The sequence below is a fragment of the Alosa pseudoharengus genome, unplaced genomic scaffold, assembly GCF_046254945.1.
Source record: "Alosa pseudoharengus isolate Yale_2024_CS ecotype anadromous, Long Island Sound unplaced genomic scaffold, YU_APseudo_1.1 YU_APseudo_1.1_scf_2, whole genome shotgun sequence".
In the NCBI taxonomy this organism is placed as follows: Eukaryota; Metazoa; Chordata; class Actinopteri; order Clupeiformes; family Clupeidae; genus Alosa; species Alosa pseudoharengus.
In genome coordinates, this window is record NW_027468663.1 from 59,284,690 (window position 1) to 59,299,689 (window position 15,000).

General features: G+C 38.2%; 1 protein-coding gene across 1 annotated transcript in view; it reads left to right on the forward strand.

The window, feature by feature from the left end:
* The window catches only part of hspa4l (heat shock protein 4 like), a 62,640-nt gene that overhangs the window by 12,235 nt on the left and 35,405 nt on the right, over nucleotides 1-15,000 (forward strand). Inside the window, exon 7 of the mRNA XM_076295663.1 lies at nucleotides 11,144-11,388. Coding sequence (XP_076151778.1) covers nucleotides 11,144-11,388 — 245 coding nt within the window. The remainder of the gene's footprint in view (nucleotides 1-11,143; nucleotides 11,389-15,000) is intronic.

Below are 15,000 nucleotides of genomic sequence, written 5' to 3' on the forward strand. Positions count from 1 at the left end.
AAAACGTTAAGGGATACTGCATCGAAAGGGATTTACCATCACGAAAATTCTATTGAGATTGTTCAACAGCTGTAACTAGCTGGCTAGTAGGTGATGTCGTTAGTTAGCAACCCACTGAACACAGTGAAGTTTAATGAGCTTATCATTTATCTCACCTTAAGAAATGAAATTATCCAGGTAGCAAGTAAAGCATGTTATAGACATGCACTGAGCAATACTAGCTGGCTAGTATCCTGACTGTCATCAGTGCACCAAAACAAACTTTTTTGTTAATGTTTTGCCTTCCGAAGCTCATTGCAGGCTAACAAGACATCCACATACACATGAAGTTAATGTTAGCCTACCACTAGTCATGTAAGCCACACAATAACAATAAGGCATGTTTCTGATAGGCCTATTTGACAGAGTAAGCATATTAGCAGAGAGGTTTATTTTAAATTGTATAATTTTCAAAAAAATTAATTATTGCAAGTTGCACTACTTTTTGTATTGGTTTTATAGGCTACAAGATGTTTGTGAAATTTGCACAGTAAAAGTTCTGTATTTTGACTGCAATTATCTTTGCATTCTGATTAGATTCTTCATTAGAATCATGAGTGGCTCTTTGTAAACAGCATCATTTTCTGGGGCCATGCAAAACTGCATTACCACTAGTGTGGAGTTATTCTACATCATGACAGTAAAATAAACCATCCTTAGTCAATGTACTGCAGCAATTCCTCTCTCAACCTGTAGAAAATGCTGTGAACATCTGATTATGCATGGAAAAAAAATACTGTGAAACCGTAAGAATTTTGAAAAATACTGTGATATACATTTTTGGTCATACCGCCCAGCACTAATGTGTGTGTGTTTGTGTGTGTGTTGGTTTATATATTTGTGTGTGTGTGTTATGTGTGTGTGTGTGTGTGTGTGTGTGTGTGTCTGTGTGTATGTTAAATGTGTGTGTGTGTGTGTGTGCGTGCGTGTGTGTGTGTTAAATCTGTCTGTGTGTGTGTGTGTGTGTGCGTGTGTTAGTGTTGTCGCGATACCAAAATTATGACTTCGATACGATACCTGCCATAAATATCACGATGCTCGATACTGAAACGATACTACGGCGAAATCTTAAGATATCTGGAAAAGAAAGGACTCAGACAGTTGCAAAGAGAAAAATGTGATGATAGTCTTCTTTGCTCCCAGTGTACATGTGTAATGTTATTCTGGCGTGAACATTGTGCTTTCATCACGTTAGCACCCTATGATTACAGCTCGTTATGTCTCGTCAAAATTCATTGATGAAGGAAGGTTCGCTTTATCCCATACTCGTTTCACTTAGGCTAGACTAAAACAGAAGAGAAGAACTTGGCCCTAACCATGTAGTCGTGTTTTCTATAGCATATTCGTTAACCTGTTGTTCTTCGAACTCTTTAAAAATGTTGGGATATGTCTGTGAGGTGCTTAGCCAAGTTCTATGCGTAGCCTAGGCTATTGCTTTTGAATGACTTTGAAACATATTTCACAAACGGGCCTCTGTGTACCTGATGGCTTGCCTTCACTATTCGCGATGTATCTGAAATAGTTGCAGATTTCACTTCACCTTTTGTTTTATCCACAAGGCCGAGGACTGTCGGCAAAGAACTATGTTGACGTTGGCTGCGCACTCACTCACTCATAGCTGCCTGCTTGAGACGGCCACTTGCCTAGATGCGTGCAAGGAGCAGTGAGAGCAGCAGTTCACACAGACACAGAACGTAAATTTTTTTTTTTTTTTACATCTTTTTATTTTCAATCGATCACAGAAGAGTTCATTTACAAATTTACATTAAAAATTTCAATGGATCTCCTGAACAGTTTTTATAAACAAGTGCTCTACATCCATATCACACCCTCATCCTCTCCACGCATGTGCGCGCACACACATACATGCAAACATGCGCATCCTAATTGAGTCATCTCTGCACGCACGCTCACACGCGCACACACACACACACACACACGCCTGCATCCACACTCACACACCCATGCCACTCTCACTAATACACAAGAAGGGGAAATAATAATAATAAAAAAGGACAACAGCAATTAAAAAAAAAAAAAAAAGGGTAAAGGACAAAAAAAATAATAATGTAAAAAAAAAAAAAAAAAAAAAAAAACCATTACCAATACTTAGATAACCAGTACGTTGACAAATCACAGTAACAAGCTAGTTCTAATTTATATTACATTACCGACACATCATAAACAAAGTTAAGCCATCCAGCCCCCCACGCGCGCCCACTCCAACAGCGAGAAGCCTCGGTCGCTGCGTGTCCAGCTCCTACCTGGGCTCCTCCCTGCGGAGTGAGGGTTGGCAACCGCACGCCGACAGCTAGTTACCCATTCAGGCACAAAAAAAAAAAAAACTTCACCCCATTATAATCACACTGGAGTGTGTGGAATAGATATTTCTCATATGACCTGCTTTTCCAGGTGGGAAAGTAGTGGATTCCAAAGGTCATGAAATAGGTCACCCTACTGACTTTCAAGTGTTATCTTTTCTAGGGGAAGAAACTGAGAGATCTGTTCTATAAACATATTGAATGTTGGTGCGAGTTCGTTTTTCCACCAGAGAAGAATACATTTCTTTGCAAAGTGTGTGATGGAAATCAATAATCTGCATTTAATTTGGTCCAAATGGCGGTTGCTTATGTCATTGAGTAAATAGACGCATGGGGACATCTCAAATTCTAGTTCCAAAACAGCTTTTGTGAATGAATGAATCATTTTCCAGAAATTGTTCAATTTGTCGCAGTGCCAGAACATGTGCAAAAATGTACCTTCTTTAATTTTGCATCTTGGGCAGTTTGGTGAGTTTTCTTTAGAGATTTTATACATTTTCATAGGAGTAAGGTAGAGTTTATGAATGAATTTGAAATGTGTTTCTTTAATCTTGTTGCTAGTAAATGGGAAGAAAATTCTATCACATATATTTTGCCAATTATTATCTTCAAATTTCATGGATAAGTCAGTTTCCCAGGTCTTTAGAAGTGCTGGGAAAACTGTTTGGCATTTCTGATTTAAAATGTCGTACAGTTTGCTAATTTGGCCTCTAATAGTAGATGGTGTTATTAGGTTCTCTTCCAGTTCAGTCAGTTCGAAATGTAACTTGTTTTCTTTAATAAGCGATTTTATAGTGCTCTGGATTTGCATGTATTTGAGGAAATCTGAGTTAGGCAAATGAAATTCTGAACTTAGTTCTTGAAATGTTTTGAATTTCCAGTTTTTATGAAACATGTCTTTAAGCTGATTTATCCCCAATTGTTTCCATCTATCAGTTAAATGCAAGTATTTTCTTAAATCAGGATTTTGATGGATAGGTGAGTATACAGAAATAAATTTAGCAGTGCCAAACTTTCTTAAACAGTCCCGCCAAACAGATAATGTGTTTACAACAGTAAAATATTGCCCCATGTTTTTTAGCTTTTTAAAATGTTTGATAAATATGAGAGAGTGTAAAGGTATTGGGTCAACATATCCTGCTTCTATTTGTACCCAATGAGAATCTGGTCTTCCCAATGACCATGATAGTATGTTTCTCAGTTGGGCTGACCAGTAATAGTGTTGGAAATTGGGGAGACCTAGACCACCCATGGGTTCAGGTTTCATCAGGGTCAGTAGTTTAATTCTTGGTTTCTTATTGGACCATATACATTTTGAAATGTGACTGTTCATTTGAAAGAGAAAATTCAGTCTCGGAAGGATATTCATCCTGATGACATTTATCCTCCCTAAAAGAGATAAAGGTAGTTTGGCCCATCTACATAGATCGCTGTTAATGTCATTAGTAAGGGGAATATAATTATTTTTAAATAAATCAATTAGTTGTGGTGTGAAGTGTACTCCTAGATATTTGAAACCTTCTGGTGACCATTTAAAAGGGTATAATTTCTGCATTTCTTCTGTTGGGTTCATATGTAAGAGACATGCGTTGGATTTATTGTAATCTATCTTATATCCAGAGAATTTTCCAAATTGTTCAATTGTGCTATATAAGTGTGGTAAGGAATTTTCTGGTTGCTCAATATATATATATATCATCAGCATATAAAGATAATTTATGATCGTCTTTGCCAATGTGTACTCCTTTTATGTTGATATTATCTCGTACAGATGTTGCTAATGTCTCAATCACTATTGCAAACAATGAGCTTGACAGTGGACACCCTTGTCTCGTACCCCTCATCAAGTTGAACGGAACAGATGTCAAACCATTAGTTATAACTGCTGCTTTTGGAGCTTGGTAGATTGCCTTGATCCATTCAACAAAGTCATCTCCCATATTTAACTTATGTAATAAACTAAAGAGGAAGTGCACCTCTGTCGAAGGCCTTCTCTGCATCCAAAGATAGAAGCAGAGAAGGCCTTTGATTCACCTTTAAGTAATTAGTAATGTTCAGCAACCTTCTAATGTTGTCCGTGGAGTATCTTCCCTTAATAAATCCTGCTTGATCTGGGTTGATAACTTTGGGCATGATATTTTCTAGTCTTTTTGCTAATGCTTTGGTAATAATCTTGTAATCGTGATCTAAAAGACTTATGGGTCTATAAGATGAGCAGTCCAAGGGGTCTTTGCCGCTTTTATGTATTACAGTGATGTTTGCCAAGTTCATTGTTTGGGGAAGTGCCTTGTTGCGATCGAAGTTGTTAATCATAGTCATAAAAATAGGTTTGAGATCGTTCCAGAATTCCTTGTATAGTTGTGTTGGAATGCCATCTGGTCCTGGACTTTTGTTTATGGGAATGGAGTTAATAACTGCTAGCATTTCCTGTTCCGTAAATGGGGCATTGAGAACCTGTTGATCTAATTCTGATAGCTTTGGCATTTTAATATTCTCTAAGTACTGATCTAATTCATCCTGTGTGTAATGACTTTGAGATTTGTATAGTTCGTTGTAATATTCTTGAAATGACTGATTCATTTCTTTTGGGTCATATGTGATACTTCCCTTGGATCGGATTGCTTTTGGGTCATATGTGATACTTGGATCAGATTGCTTTTGGGTCATATGTGATACTTCTCTTGGATCGGATTGCTTTTGGGTCATATGTGATACTTCTCTTGGATCGGATTGCTTTTGGGTCATATGTGATACTTGGATCGGATTGCTTTTGGGTCATATGTGATACTTGGATCGGATTGCTTTTGGGTCATATGTGATACTTCTCTTGGATCGGATTGCTTTTGGGTCATATGTGATACTTCTCTTGGATCGGATTGCTTTTGGGTCATATGTGATACTTCTCTTGGATCGGATTGCTTTTGGGTCATATGTGATACAATGGATCGGATTGCTTTTGGGTCATATGTGATACTTCTCTTGGATCGGATTGCTTTTGGGTCATATGTGATACTTCTCTTGGATCGGATTGCTTTTGGGTCATATGTGATACTTCTCTTGGATCGGATTGCTTTTGGGTCATATGTGATACTTGGATCGGATTGCTTTTGGGTCATATGTGATACTTCTCTTGGATCGGATTGCTTTTGGGTCATATGTGATACTTCTCTTGGATCGGATTGCTTTTGGGTCATATGTGATTCTTCTCTTGGATCGGATTGCTTTAATAGTCCTTTCTGCTTGTTCTCTCTTTTATTGGTGAGCTAGTAGTTTGCTAGGTTTGTTACCAAATTCATAATGCTTTTGTCTAACATGGTTAATATTTTGCATGATTTCATTTGTGGTCTTAAGGTTTAATTTGGCTCTGGCAGCAACTAGTTGTTTCCAGTTATCTTCTGTTGCTGCAGCTTTGTGGAGTACTTCACATCTTTCAATCTCTTTTTCTAGCTGTTTTGTTTGTGCGATATCTTCTCTTTTCCTAAATGAGGTATAGGAGATAATATTCCCTCTTAAAGTCGCTTTGGCGGCTTCCCAGATTATGTTTGGGTCCATGTTAGGTGAGTGGAGGTGCAAAACGCACACCAGAGAAAGAGGTGCTGGTAACCAGTAAAACAATTGTAAAAGGAGAGAAGTACCGCACACTCCCGAGTTATACATATATCAATTTTTTATTGTGACAACGTTTCGGCCTGTCGGCCTTCCTCAGGTCACGTGTAAAATAACAGGTAGTACCTTGCCTTTTGAAGGGGAAGCTTAATTGCTCCCACCTGACACATAATTAGGTTACAAGCAGGTGTCAATTGGTATTCAATTGGTTACAATGAAGGGTTGGACACAAGGTTCACATAACAATCAACATAAGTTTTTTTCAGTCATAGTCCACATCCTTAGTACTACATTCTGTTATTTTAGGAGGAAAAAAGATCCAAGATCAAAAGACAATATTACAGCATCAGTCCAAATGGATCATCATAAATAATATAATCCGTTAATCATAGTAAGTCTATATGTCAAATATCAATCACAAGAAACATTTCAAATCAATCACAAGAAACATTTTAAATCAAAATCCACATTCAGACCATGAGGTGCTAGAGTTCTAAGATGGTGAATCCAAAAATGTTCCCTTCTTGATAACAACAGATCTAGGTTACCACCCCTAGGGGGCAGAGTCACCTTCTCGATTCCAATGTATTTTAATGAAGAAATGGGGTGACTAAACTCCACAAAATGGGCTGCTACAGGATAATTTAAATTCTTACATCTAATAGTACTTCTGTGCTCTGCAATCCGCGTTTTTAGAGCTCTAGATGTTTTGCCCACATATGATTTACCACAAGGGCACGTAAGTAAATAGATTACAAATGTGGTGTTGCATGAAATTATCCCTTTAATTTGGATATCTTTTCCTGTGTGTGGATGTTTAAATTTACTGCATTTGTAGGTGTAGTTACATTGGGTACAAGATCCACATCGTCTATTCCCATCTGGGATAGGAGTTAACACCGGTTGGGAACTAGAAGTGTTAGGAGGAAGATAGGAATGCACCAACTGATCTCTTAAATTTGTACCTCTCTTGTACACTATTAGAGGATGTTGAAATGTGCTCTTGAGTTGGGTGTCTGATTTTAAAATATGCCAATGTTTATTTATGATGGTGCGTAAAGTCACTGATTGCCTATGGTATTCAGTGGAAAATAGTATCCTTTTATTTGATTTAACCTTATTCTTTGTTGAAAGTAAGTTGGACCTTGGAATGGTTTCTACTTTTTCTATGGCATTATTCAACACAGTTCTATGGTAACCCCTTCTTGAAAAGTTGGTGATCATTTCGTTGCTGTTTCTCCTGAAATCTTCAGGTGTTTTACAAATACGCTTCACTCTACATAATTGACTAAATGGGAGACTGTCCTTTAGATGGCGTGGGTGTTCAGAGTCAGCCCGAAGTAGGGTATTGCGTGCCGTAGGTTTACGATATAGATCAGTATATAGGTGAGCTCCGTTACGAATGATCCATAAGTCCAAGAAACTAATTTTGTGTTTATCGTATTCCATTGTAAAGGATAAATATTCACAACATGTATTCAGATATGTGAAAAACATTTGTAACTCCACTAGCGAACCCTTAAATATACATAGCACATCATCCAAATAGCGTTTCCATAGTATTAAGTTATTTTTAAAACTGTGGTTTGAGTAAATATGATGTTCTTCAAACAGACCCATATATAGATTTGCAAATGAGGGCGAAAATGCACTTCCCATAGGGACTCCCCGTTTTTGTATATAAAATGTATCCTGAAATATCCAATAATTATATTCCAAAATCAGTTTGGTAAGAGTCAGAATGGACTCTTTTGAGGGACACATTGAAGGGTCAGTTAAGTAATGATCTAATGCAATTAACCCACCATCATGGGGTATAACAGTATACATGGCATTTATATCAAAAGAGGCCAGAAACACTTCTTCTTCCCCAAGAGTCACTGATTCCACAATGTTGATAACATGACCCGTATCTTTTGTGAATGAGGGTAAACCCTCAGCTAATGGCCTAATAAAATGGTCTACAAAGGTGGAAAGATTTGAGGTCACAGATCCTATATTGGCCACAATAGGTCTACCAGGTGGAGATTCCAACCTTTTATGGATTTTTGGTAGGGTATAAAATGTAGGAATAATAGGATGTTCAATTTTTAAAAAAATTAATTCATCTCTTGATATCCCCCCTTGATGTAGTAACTCATTTAAAGTATCTAAAATCATGCATTTTAATACCTGTGTGGGATTATCAGGCAGTACCTCATAGAAGTTCCTATCAGACAATTGTCTTACACATTCTTCAACATAGTCAATTTTATTCATCACAATTGTTGCTCCTCCCTTGTCGGCAGGTTTTATTACAATAGAATCATCGCTCTTCAAGTCTTCTAAGGCCTTCTTCTTTTCTTTCGACAAATTGTTATAGGCAGACCTCTGATTTTCATTTAGAAACGCATCGACTTCTTGTTCTACTAATCTACAGTAAGTCTCTATGGAGTTATTCCGGGTCCATGGGTCCATGTTAGGGTCATTGTTTTCATCTATATAATTTTTAATCCACACTTTCATCTTTGATCTAAATATTTCATCTCCTAGAAGGGAGTTGTAGAATCTCCATTGTTTGAGAATAGGATCCTCTTTTTTTAACTGAACAGTCAAATCAATTCTGGCGTGGTCTGACAAAGTGATTGGGTTGATACCACATTTTTTTACCATATGCATATGCTTGGAGTAAATGAAAAAATAGTCGATTCTAGAGTATGAGGCGTTAGCATTTGAAAAGTAAGTATAATCTTTAACCTTGGGGTTCAATTCACGCCATACATCAACTAGACCACTTTCTAAACATAAACCTCATAGTACCCTTATGGTCTTTGGATTCTAAACATAAACCTCATATAGTACTCTTATGGTCTTTGGATTCTAAACATAAACCTCATATAGTACTCTTATGGTCTTTGGATTCTAAACATAAACCTCATATAGTACTCTTATGGTCTTTGGATTCTAAACATAAACCTCATATAGTACTCTTATGGTCTTTGGATTCTAAACATAAACCTCATAGTACTCTTATGGTCTTTGGATTGTTACTCTTTAGTCTGTGTGGATTTGTCCAGTTTCTGATTCAATGCTAAAGTCTCCACCTATCACCCCAAAACCATTACAATTTTCATTGAACAGCAAGACCATATCTGTCATAAATGCAGGCTCATCAGTATTAGGGGCGTATACATTTAGAAAAGTAGTAGATGTTCCATTGATAGATCCTGATATCAAAACATATTGGCCGTTTGAGTCAATGATTTTTTTTTTCTAGTTTAAATGGTGTGTTTTTGTTAATTAGAATCGCGGTTCCCCTACTGTGACTTTTGTATGAAGAAGAATACACTTGACCAACCCAATCACCTTGTAGTCTTAGATGTTGTATTTCTGACAAAAAGGTTTCTTGTAAGAAAGCCACCTGAACCTTACTTTTTTTAAGAGCAGATATTTTTTTCGCCCTTATAATGGGATTGCCCAGGCCTTTGACATTCCATGAGTTTATGATCAAGTCTGCCATGATGGTTGAAACGTCTTATTAGAATTATCTGTGAATGTGTCTAAATGGTCAAAATATACTGTCACTGTATTTGTAGATTGTTTTGGAACAGAAACAAAAAGAAAAAAGGACAAAAAATACACATAACACACAACCCACCCTCGTGTCTCCACAACCCACAACATCGTGAATTCACATTTAGCAGGCCAGAGGAAGAAAACAAAAGTAAAGAATACACAGGATATTGAGTTCTTAATGGTGTGTTTTGGTGGCCGGAGTTTCTACCCTCAAAATAGTTGTGACATTTCCCTCCCCATTGTTCATCGTGTAATAGTCACTGTCGGCACTAACAACGTGATTACAGCATGGACTGCTGATGTAAACAAACAAAAGTCTATAGTGGACCTAGCTTAGCAGTCAAGTCATCTTCAACTTTACTTCACGATTTCCATGAGGAGGGATTAATAAAGTCTTACCTCCACTCTTAGTTGTAAAATGTGAAACATGGGTCTTTACCGTTATAAGTGGAAAGGAAAACCGCAACGGAAGAAATAAACTCACCCTTCATCAGGTGACCACACTAAGGCCTACTCCGAGGTGCCTGCAACACCTGAACGTTCCACGCTGGCCCCGGACATCCTCTCGGCGGTAGTGGATACCTCTGGGGGGCACCTTGGGCTTGTTTGATACGGGAATAGCGCTGTTCTCGTGTGGAACGTGCGGCCCCGGAATAGATCTGCAAACATGCATCAACCTCTAGGCCTTCAATGATCCGAAACCGGTAAAACTGTCCATCAACAACATTTGAACGTTAATAGGCTGTTGTGTCGACTATCCAACTCGAACCATAGTAGATGAGCCTTGCAGGTGGATTTGGTGCGGTAGTAGGTCTGGCCTATGGTTGGGACGTTTTCATCTGGCGTGATTTTGATTAGCCTACTACTAGGTCTACTTTATCACGTTTTCTAATGCATAAAGTTATGCCTTCTGGTTGCAGAGAACTAGTACCGTGCACGAAACGCTGAAATGTCATTTCATACTTGTCTGAATGATGATCTGATTCTCGGGAAGTTTGTCGTCAATTTGTTTGGTTGCTCATCGCGTTCGGGCATCATCTGGAGGTTCAAGGTCAGCGCCGGTTATTTTGCAGTCAGGCCATGTTTTAAAGCTTATAACTCTAGTTTGAAGTTCAAAAAAGAGTTCATTTCTTATCGAGCGGAGGTAAAAAAGAAATAAATTAAGTTAGAGGGAAAACGGAGCTCTCAGCTCAGGCAGCCATCTTGTTTCCCGTCGGCCTCTATATCTAGAACGTTAATTTTAATAAAGTATCGATTCTAAAAACGTCGGAAATCGTATCGTTTTTTGCGTGAAGCATCGTGATACCTTATTAGTATGCCGTTTTAGCGTTTTAGTATCGATACACCGTGCAACACTAGTGTGTGTGTGTGTGTGTGTGTGTGTGTGTGTGTGTGTGTGTATGTTAAATGTGTGTGTGTGTGTGTGTTAAATGTGTGTGTGTTAAATGTGTGTGTGTGTTAAATGTGTGTGTGTGTGTGTGTGTGTTAAATGTGTGTGTGTGTTAAATGTGTGTGTGTGTGTGTGTGTGTTAAATGTGTGTGTGTGTTAAATGTGTGTGTGTGTTAAATGTGTGTGTGTGTGTGTGTGTGTTAAATGTGTGTGTGTGTGTTTGTGTGTGTAGGTGCTGGCGACAGCCTTCGACCCGTGTCTGGGCGGGCGGAACTTTGACGAGGTTCTGGTGGAGCACTTCTGCGGGGACTTTAAGAAGCGGTTCCGCCTGGCGGTGCGGGAGAACCCGCGGGCCCTGCTGCGGCTCTACCAGGAGTGTGAGAAGCTCAAGCGGCTCATGAGCGCCAACGCCTCCGACCTGCCGCTCAACATCGAGTGCTTCATGAACGACATCGACGTCACCGGCAAGATGAACAGGTGGGTGTGTGTGTCTGTGTCTGTGTCTGTGTCTGTGTGTGTGTGTGTGTGCGAGAGTGTGTGTGAGTCAGACATGGGCAGTATTTTAATTATATGTATTTAAAATACGTATTTTATTACTTTAGCGTATTTTGTAATTTGTATTTTGCAGGATTGGAAAAACTCAAATGTAGTTTGTAACAAAATACTTTGAGGGATTGTATTTGAGTATTTCAACTACTTAAATACTTCTCAAATAAGCCAAAATGTCATCACTCAATTAAATATACTACCCGCTATAACCATGACAATAGGCAATGCTTATCATAAAGCCAAAGGCCAGAATCTTGGTGAATCTGGTTTTAAGAATAGGTGGGGTGCCTGGAGATATCCTTTGGGCAATTCCCTATATTGTAACTAACTGTAAAGTTGACCTAAACATTTAATTACCTTTTTGGAAAAAAAGCATGAAATGTTTACCCATTTTCCATTTTTCTTGCTGTGGTATGCCACATTGTGACCAACTTAAAAGTGTTAGATCCAACTTTCTTCTATTACGATCCCCTCTGAACATGTGTAAAGTTGAAAAAAATGAAAAGAAAAGTCAATTGTGGGAGCCAAAATGGTCAACTTTATCACCCTTCTGTAAAGACAGATAGATAGATAGATAGATAGATAGATAGATACTTTATCACCCTTCTGTTAGGACAACATGGGGAGTAAACCCAATTTGTTTGTTTATGTTCATTTTTGTCACCCTGTAGACAACTTAAAGCCCCTTAGAACCCCTTAGGCTTAGAACATGTCAGGAAGTTGAAAGAAACTAAAAAAGTAACTAGGAGCTTGAATTGTCAGGTGTGTTAAGTGCTACAAGGCTACAATTTGAAAACGATACAGATAATATACTGAGGGAGAATATTAGGACCACGGCCTTTGACCCCATGACCTTGAGTACCTAATAGCTGATGTTCATTCTCACTACAGGACAGTATGAAAACTTGGATTTGACATGAGGATTTATGTAAGGAGTAACAACAGGTGTCCTGATATGCAGAAATAATGGAGGAGACGGAGACAAAGACCTCCCGGAGTGGAATTCTCTCCCAAGTTAATTCATTCCGTATATTGGGGGTCCGTGTATCATTCGTTCATTTGATATTCAATTGAGAATCAAAAACGAAAAAAAAAAAAATTACTTGTTATTTCATTATTTGTTTATGAATGTGATACAAACAAACAAATAACACGTTGTTTTCCAGGCTTTTGATTTCATGGTCAGATCAAAAGTATAACGTTTAAAAAATGGCTTCAGGGCCGAAACTGATTTTGATATTTATTTGTTCCGATTTCTGTGACCTGGAAGTCTATCCAAGTCACTTTCTTGGTCTAGACCTGTCAGTGCTCAGTGTTGCCAATTTAGTGACTTTATTGCTAGATTTAGCGACTAATTTTGGCCATCCCATAGCGACAGAAAATATTGTCTAACAACTATAGCGTTGCCCCATGATTATAGAAGTAATGACTGGCCTAGGCTATGTCGTATCAGCCCATGTTAGGGAAGTAGGCCTAGATGTTAGATTAACAGCTCAGATCGTCATTTGTCGCCAACGTCATTGGAAGGCAGCCAGCTGCCGTAGCCTTCTGGTGAGATTACACCAGAGACAGTAGCTAAGGGAAAGTAGGGACACGCATCGTTCAACAAGCACATTGATCAAAGGAAAGAGGGGGTTACAACTTCATTCACCAACAGAGCAAATAATTCAAATCGAGCCATAGGCGTAGCCACAGGCAGCCCTAGGCCCGTCTACTTGTCAGTCTTGCCCGTCCAATTACGTTCACCATCTAAAAAAGACGCGCAAGTCAACACTGCTCTGAGAGCTCAAGAATCAGTCAAATCGCGAACAGGCGGCAGCTCCGTTTAATTGTCAGGTGTGAAATGCGTTCATATTCCACTTTTTATGTCATAGATGTTGCATGCCTATGGAAGGAAAGGCTTTGCAGTAGGATTGTCCAAGCTGTTGCTTCAGTTTGTGTTTTAAGTTATGCGACGCACCGTTGCTGGGTTCATGCCTTTGCGCAAGTTTCAAATGTTTAGCCGACTGCGTAATTTGCCATTTTTGTTCAATAAGTTCTACTTTTCATGTCATGAATGTAACATGCCTATGATAAGGCTTTGCAGTTGTACAATATGGTCAATCTATTGTCTCAATTGTGTTTCATGTGACGCGCCGAAGCTAGGCCTACATTCATATATTGTTTTGCTCCAGTTTAAAATTCCAGTTTCTGCCTAATTTGTCAGCTGTGATCAAATGTGATATCATGCCGATTAATGTTTGTATGGTGTATCTCATCTAGGCTTCTCTTAGGCTATGTTCAATCAAATTGGCTTTGCCCACCCTTTTCTTTCTGTGCCCACCCATTTGAACATGTCTGGCTACGCTACTGAATCGAGCATAAGAGTAGAAAAACCTATTCGTTTAGACTGCCGACTGAGGGGAAAAAAAGAGATTCTGGTGCTCTGTCCGAGTGGTCATTTAAATATAGATCTTTAGGTTAAATTGTGTGTGGTAAAGTTATAATCGGACTGGTAGGCCTAGAAGCAGCAGCTGGCAGTGGAAGTCAATAAATAATTTCCGGGTCAGAGCAATCGGAAAAAATAAATATCAAAATCAGTTTTGGGCCTGAGGCCGTTTTTTAAACGTTCTACTTTTGATCTGATCATGAAATCAAAAGTCTGAAAAACAAAGCATTATTTGTTGGTTTGTATCACATTCATAAACAGATAATGAAAAAACAAGTCCTTTTTTCGTTTTTTCATTTTGGATTCTCAATTGAATATCAAATGAACAAATGATACACAGACCATTGGGACAACTTATAGGTTGTTATTCTGTTTATCCCCCATGTTGCCAGCGTCCCCTTAGAATTATAAGGTTCTATCTGACATTTTTGTCAAAATTGAGTTATTGACATATTCTTATTCTGTGACACCTTAAGAAGATGAGGTGAGGTGTTTCTTGTAGTTGTATGCATTTTGAATGGACATTATATCTGAAGAGGTTTGTTCCACTTATCAGTATAACTCTATGGAATTCTAAAACTTTGAAGCTCAATATCTCAGAACTACTCAGAACGTAGATAGAATCCTATAATTCTAAGGGGAGTAGGCATGCATTTATAGCACAACAAGGGAAATGTAGTTCAGTTTAAAAAGAGGCCAACCTGTTAAATTTTTGGTTACGGAAAATGATGGTGGGTAGTTTGCTTTGTTACAGTTGATTCCACTGTTGCGAAGCCTGCTTGTCAGTTCAATCATTGTTTACATTGATATGGGATGGTGATTAAATTTTTTACCAGATCTACTTCATAGGTGCCCCAATGTACAGAATTAATAGCCCCCTGCCAGCCAATCAAAAATAGTATTTCTTGTCTCTTGGGGTACATTTCAATAATATGCCTTGTTAGTATACCATGATTATTGTGTGGGTATTTTTGTATTTCCAAATTACTAATTACTTGTATTTTAATTAAATACATTTTTCACATCAGTATTTTGTATTTTATTTTGTTATATTTCATGAGCCAGTATTTCTAGTTTGTAACAAAATAGTTTTTGATGTATTTGTGCCCACC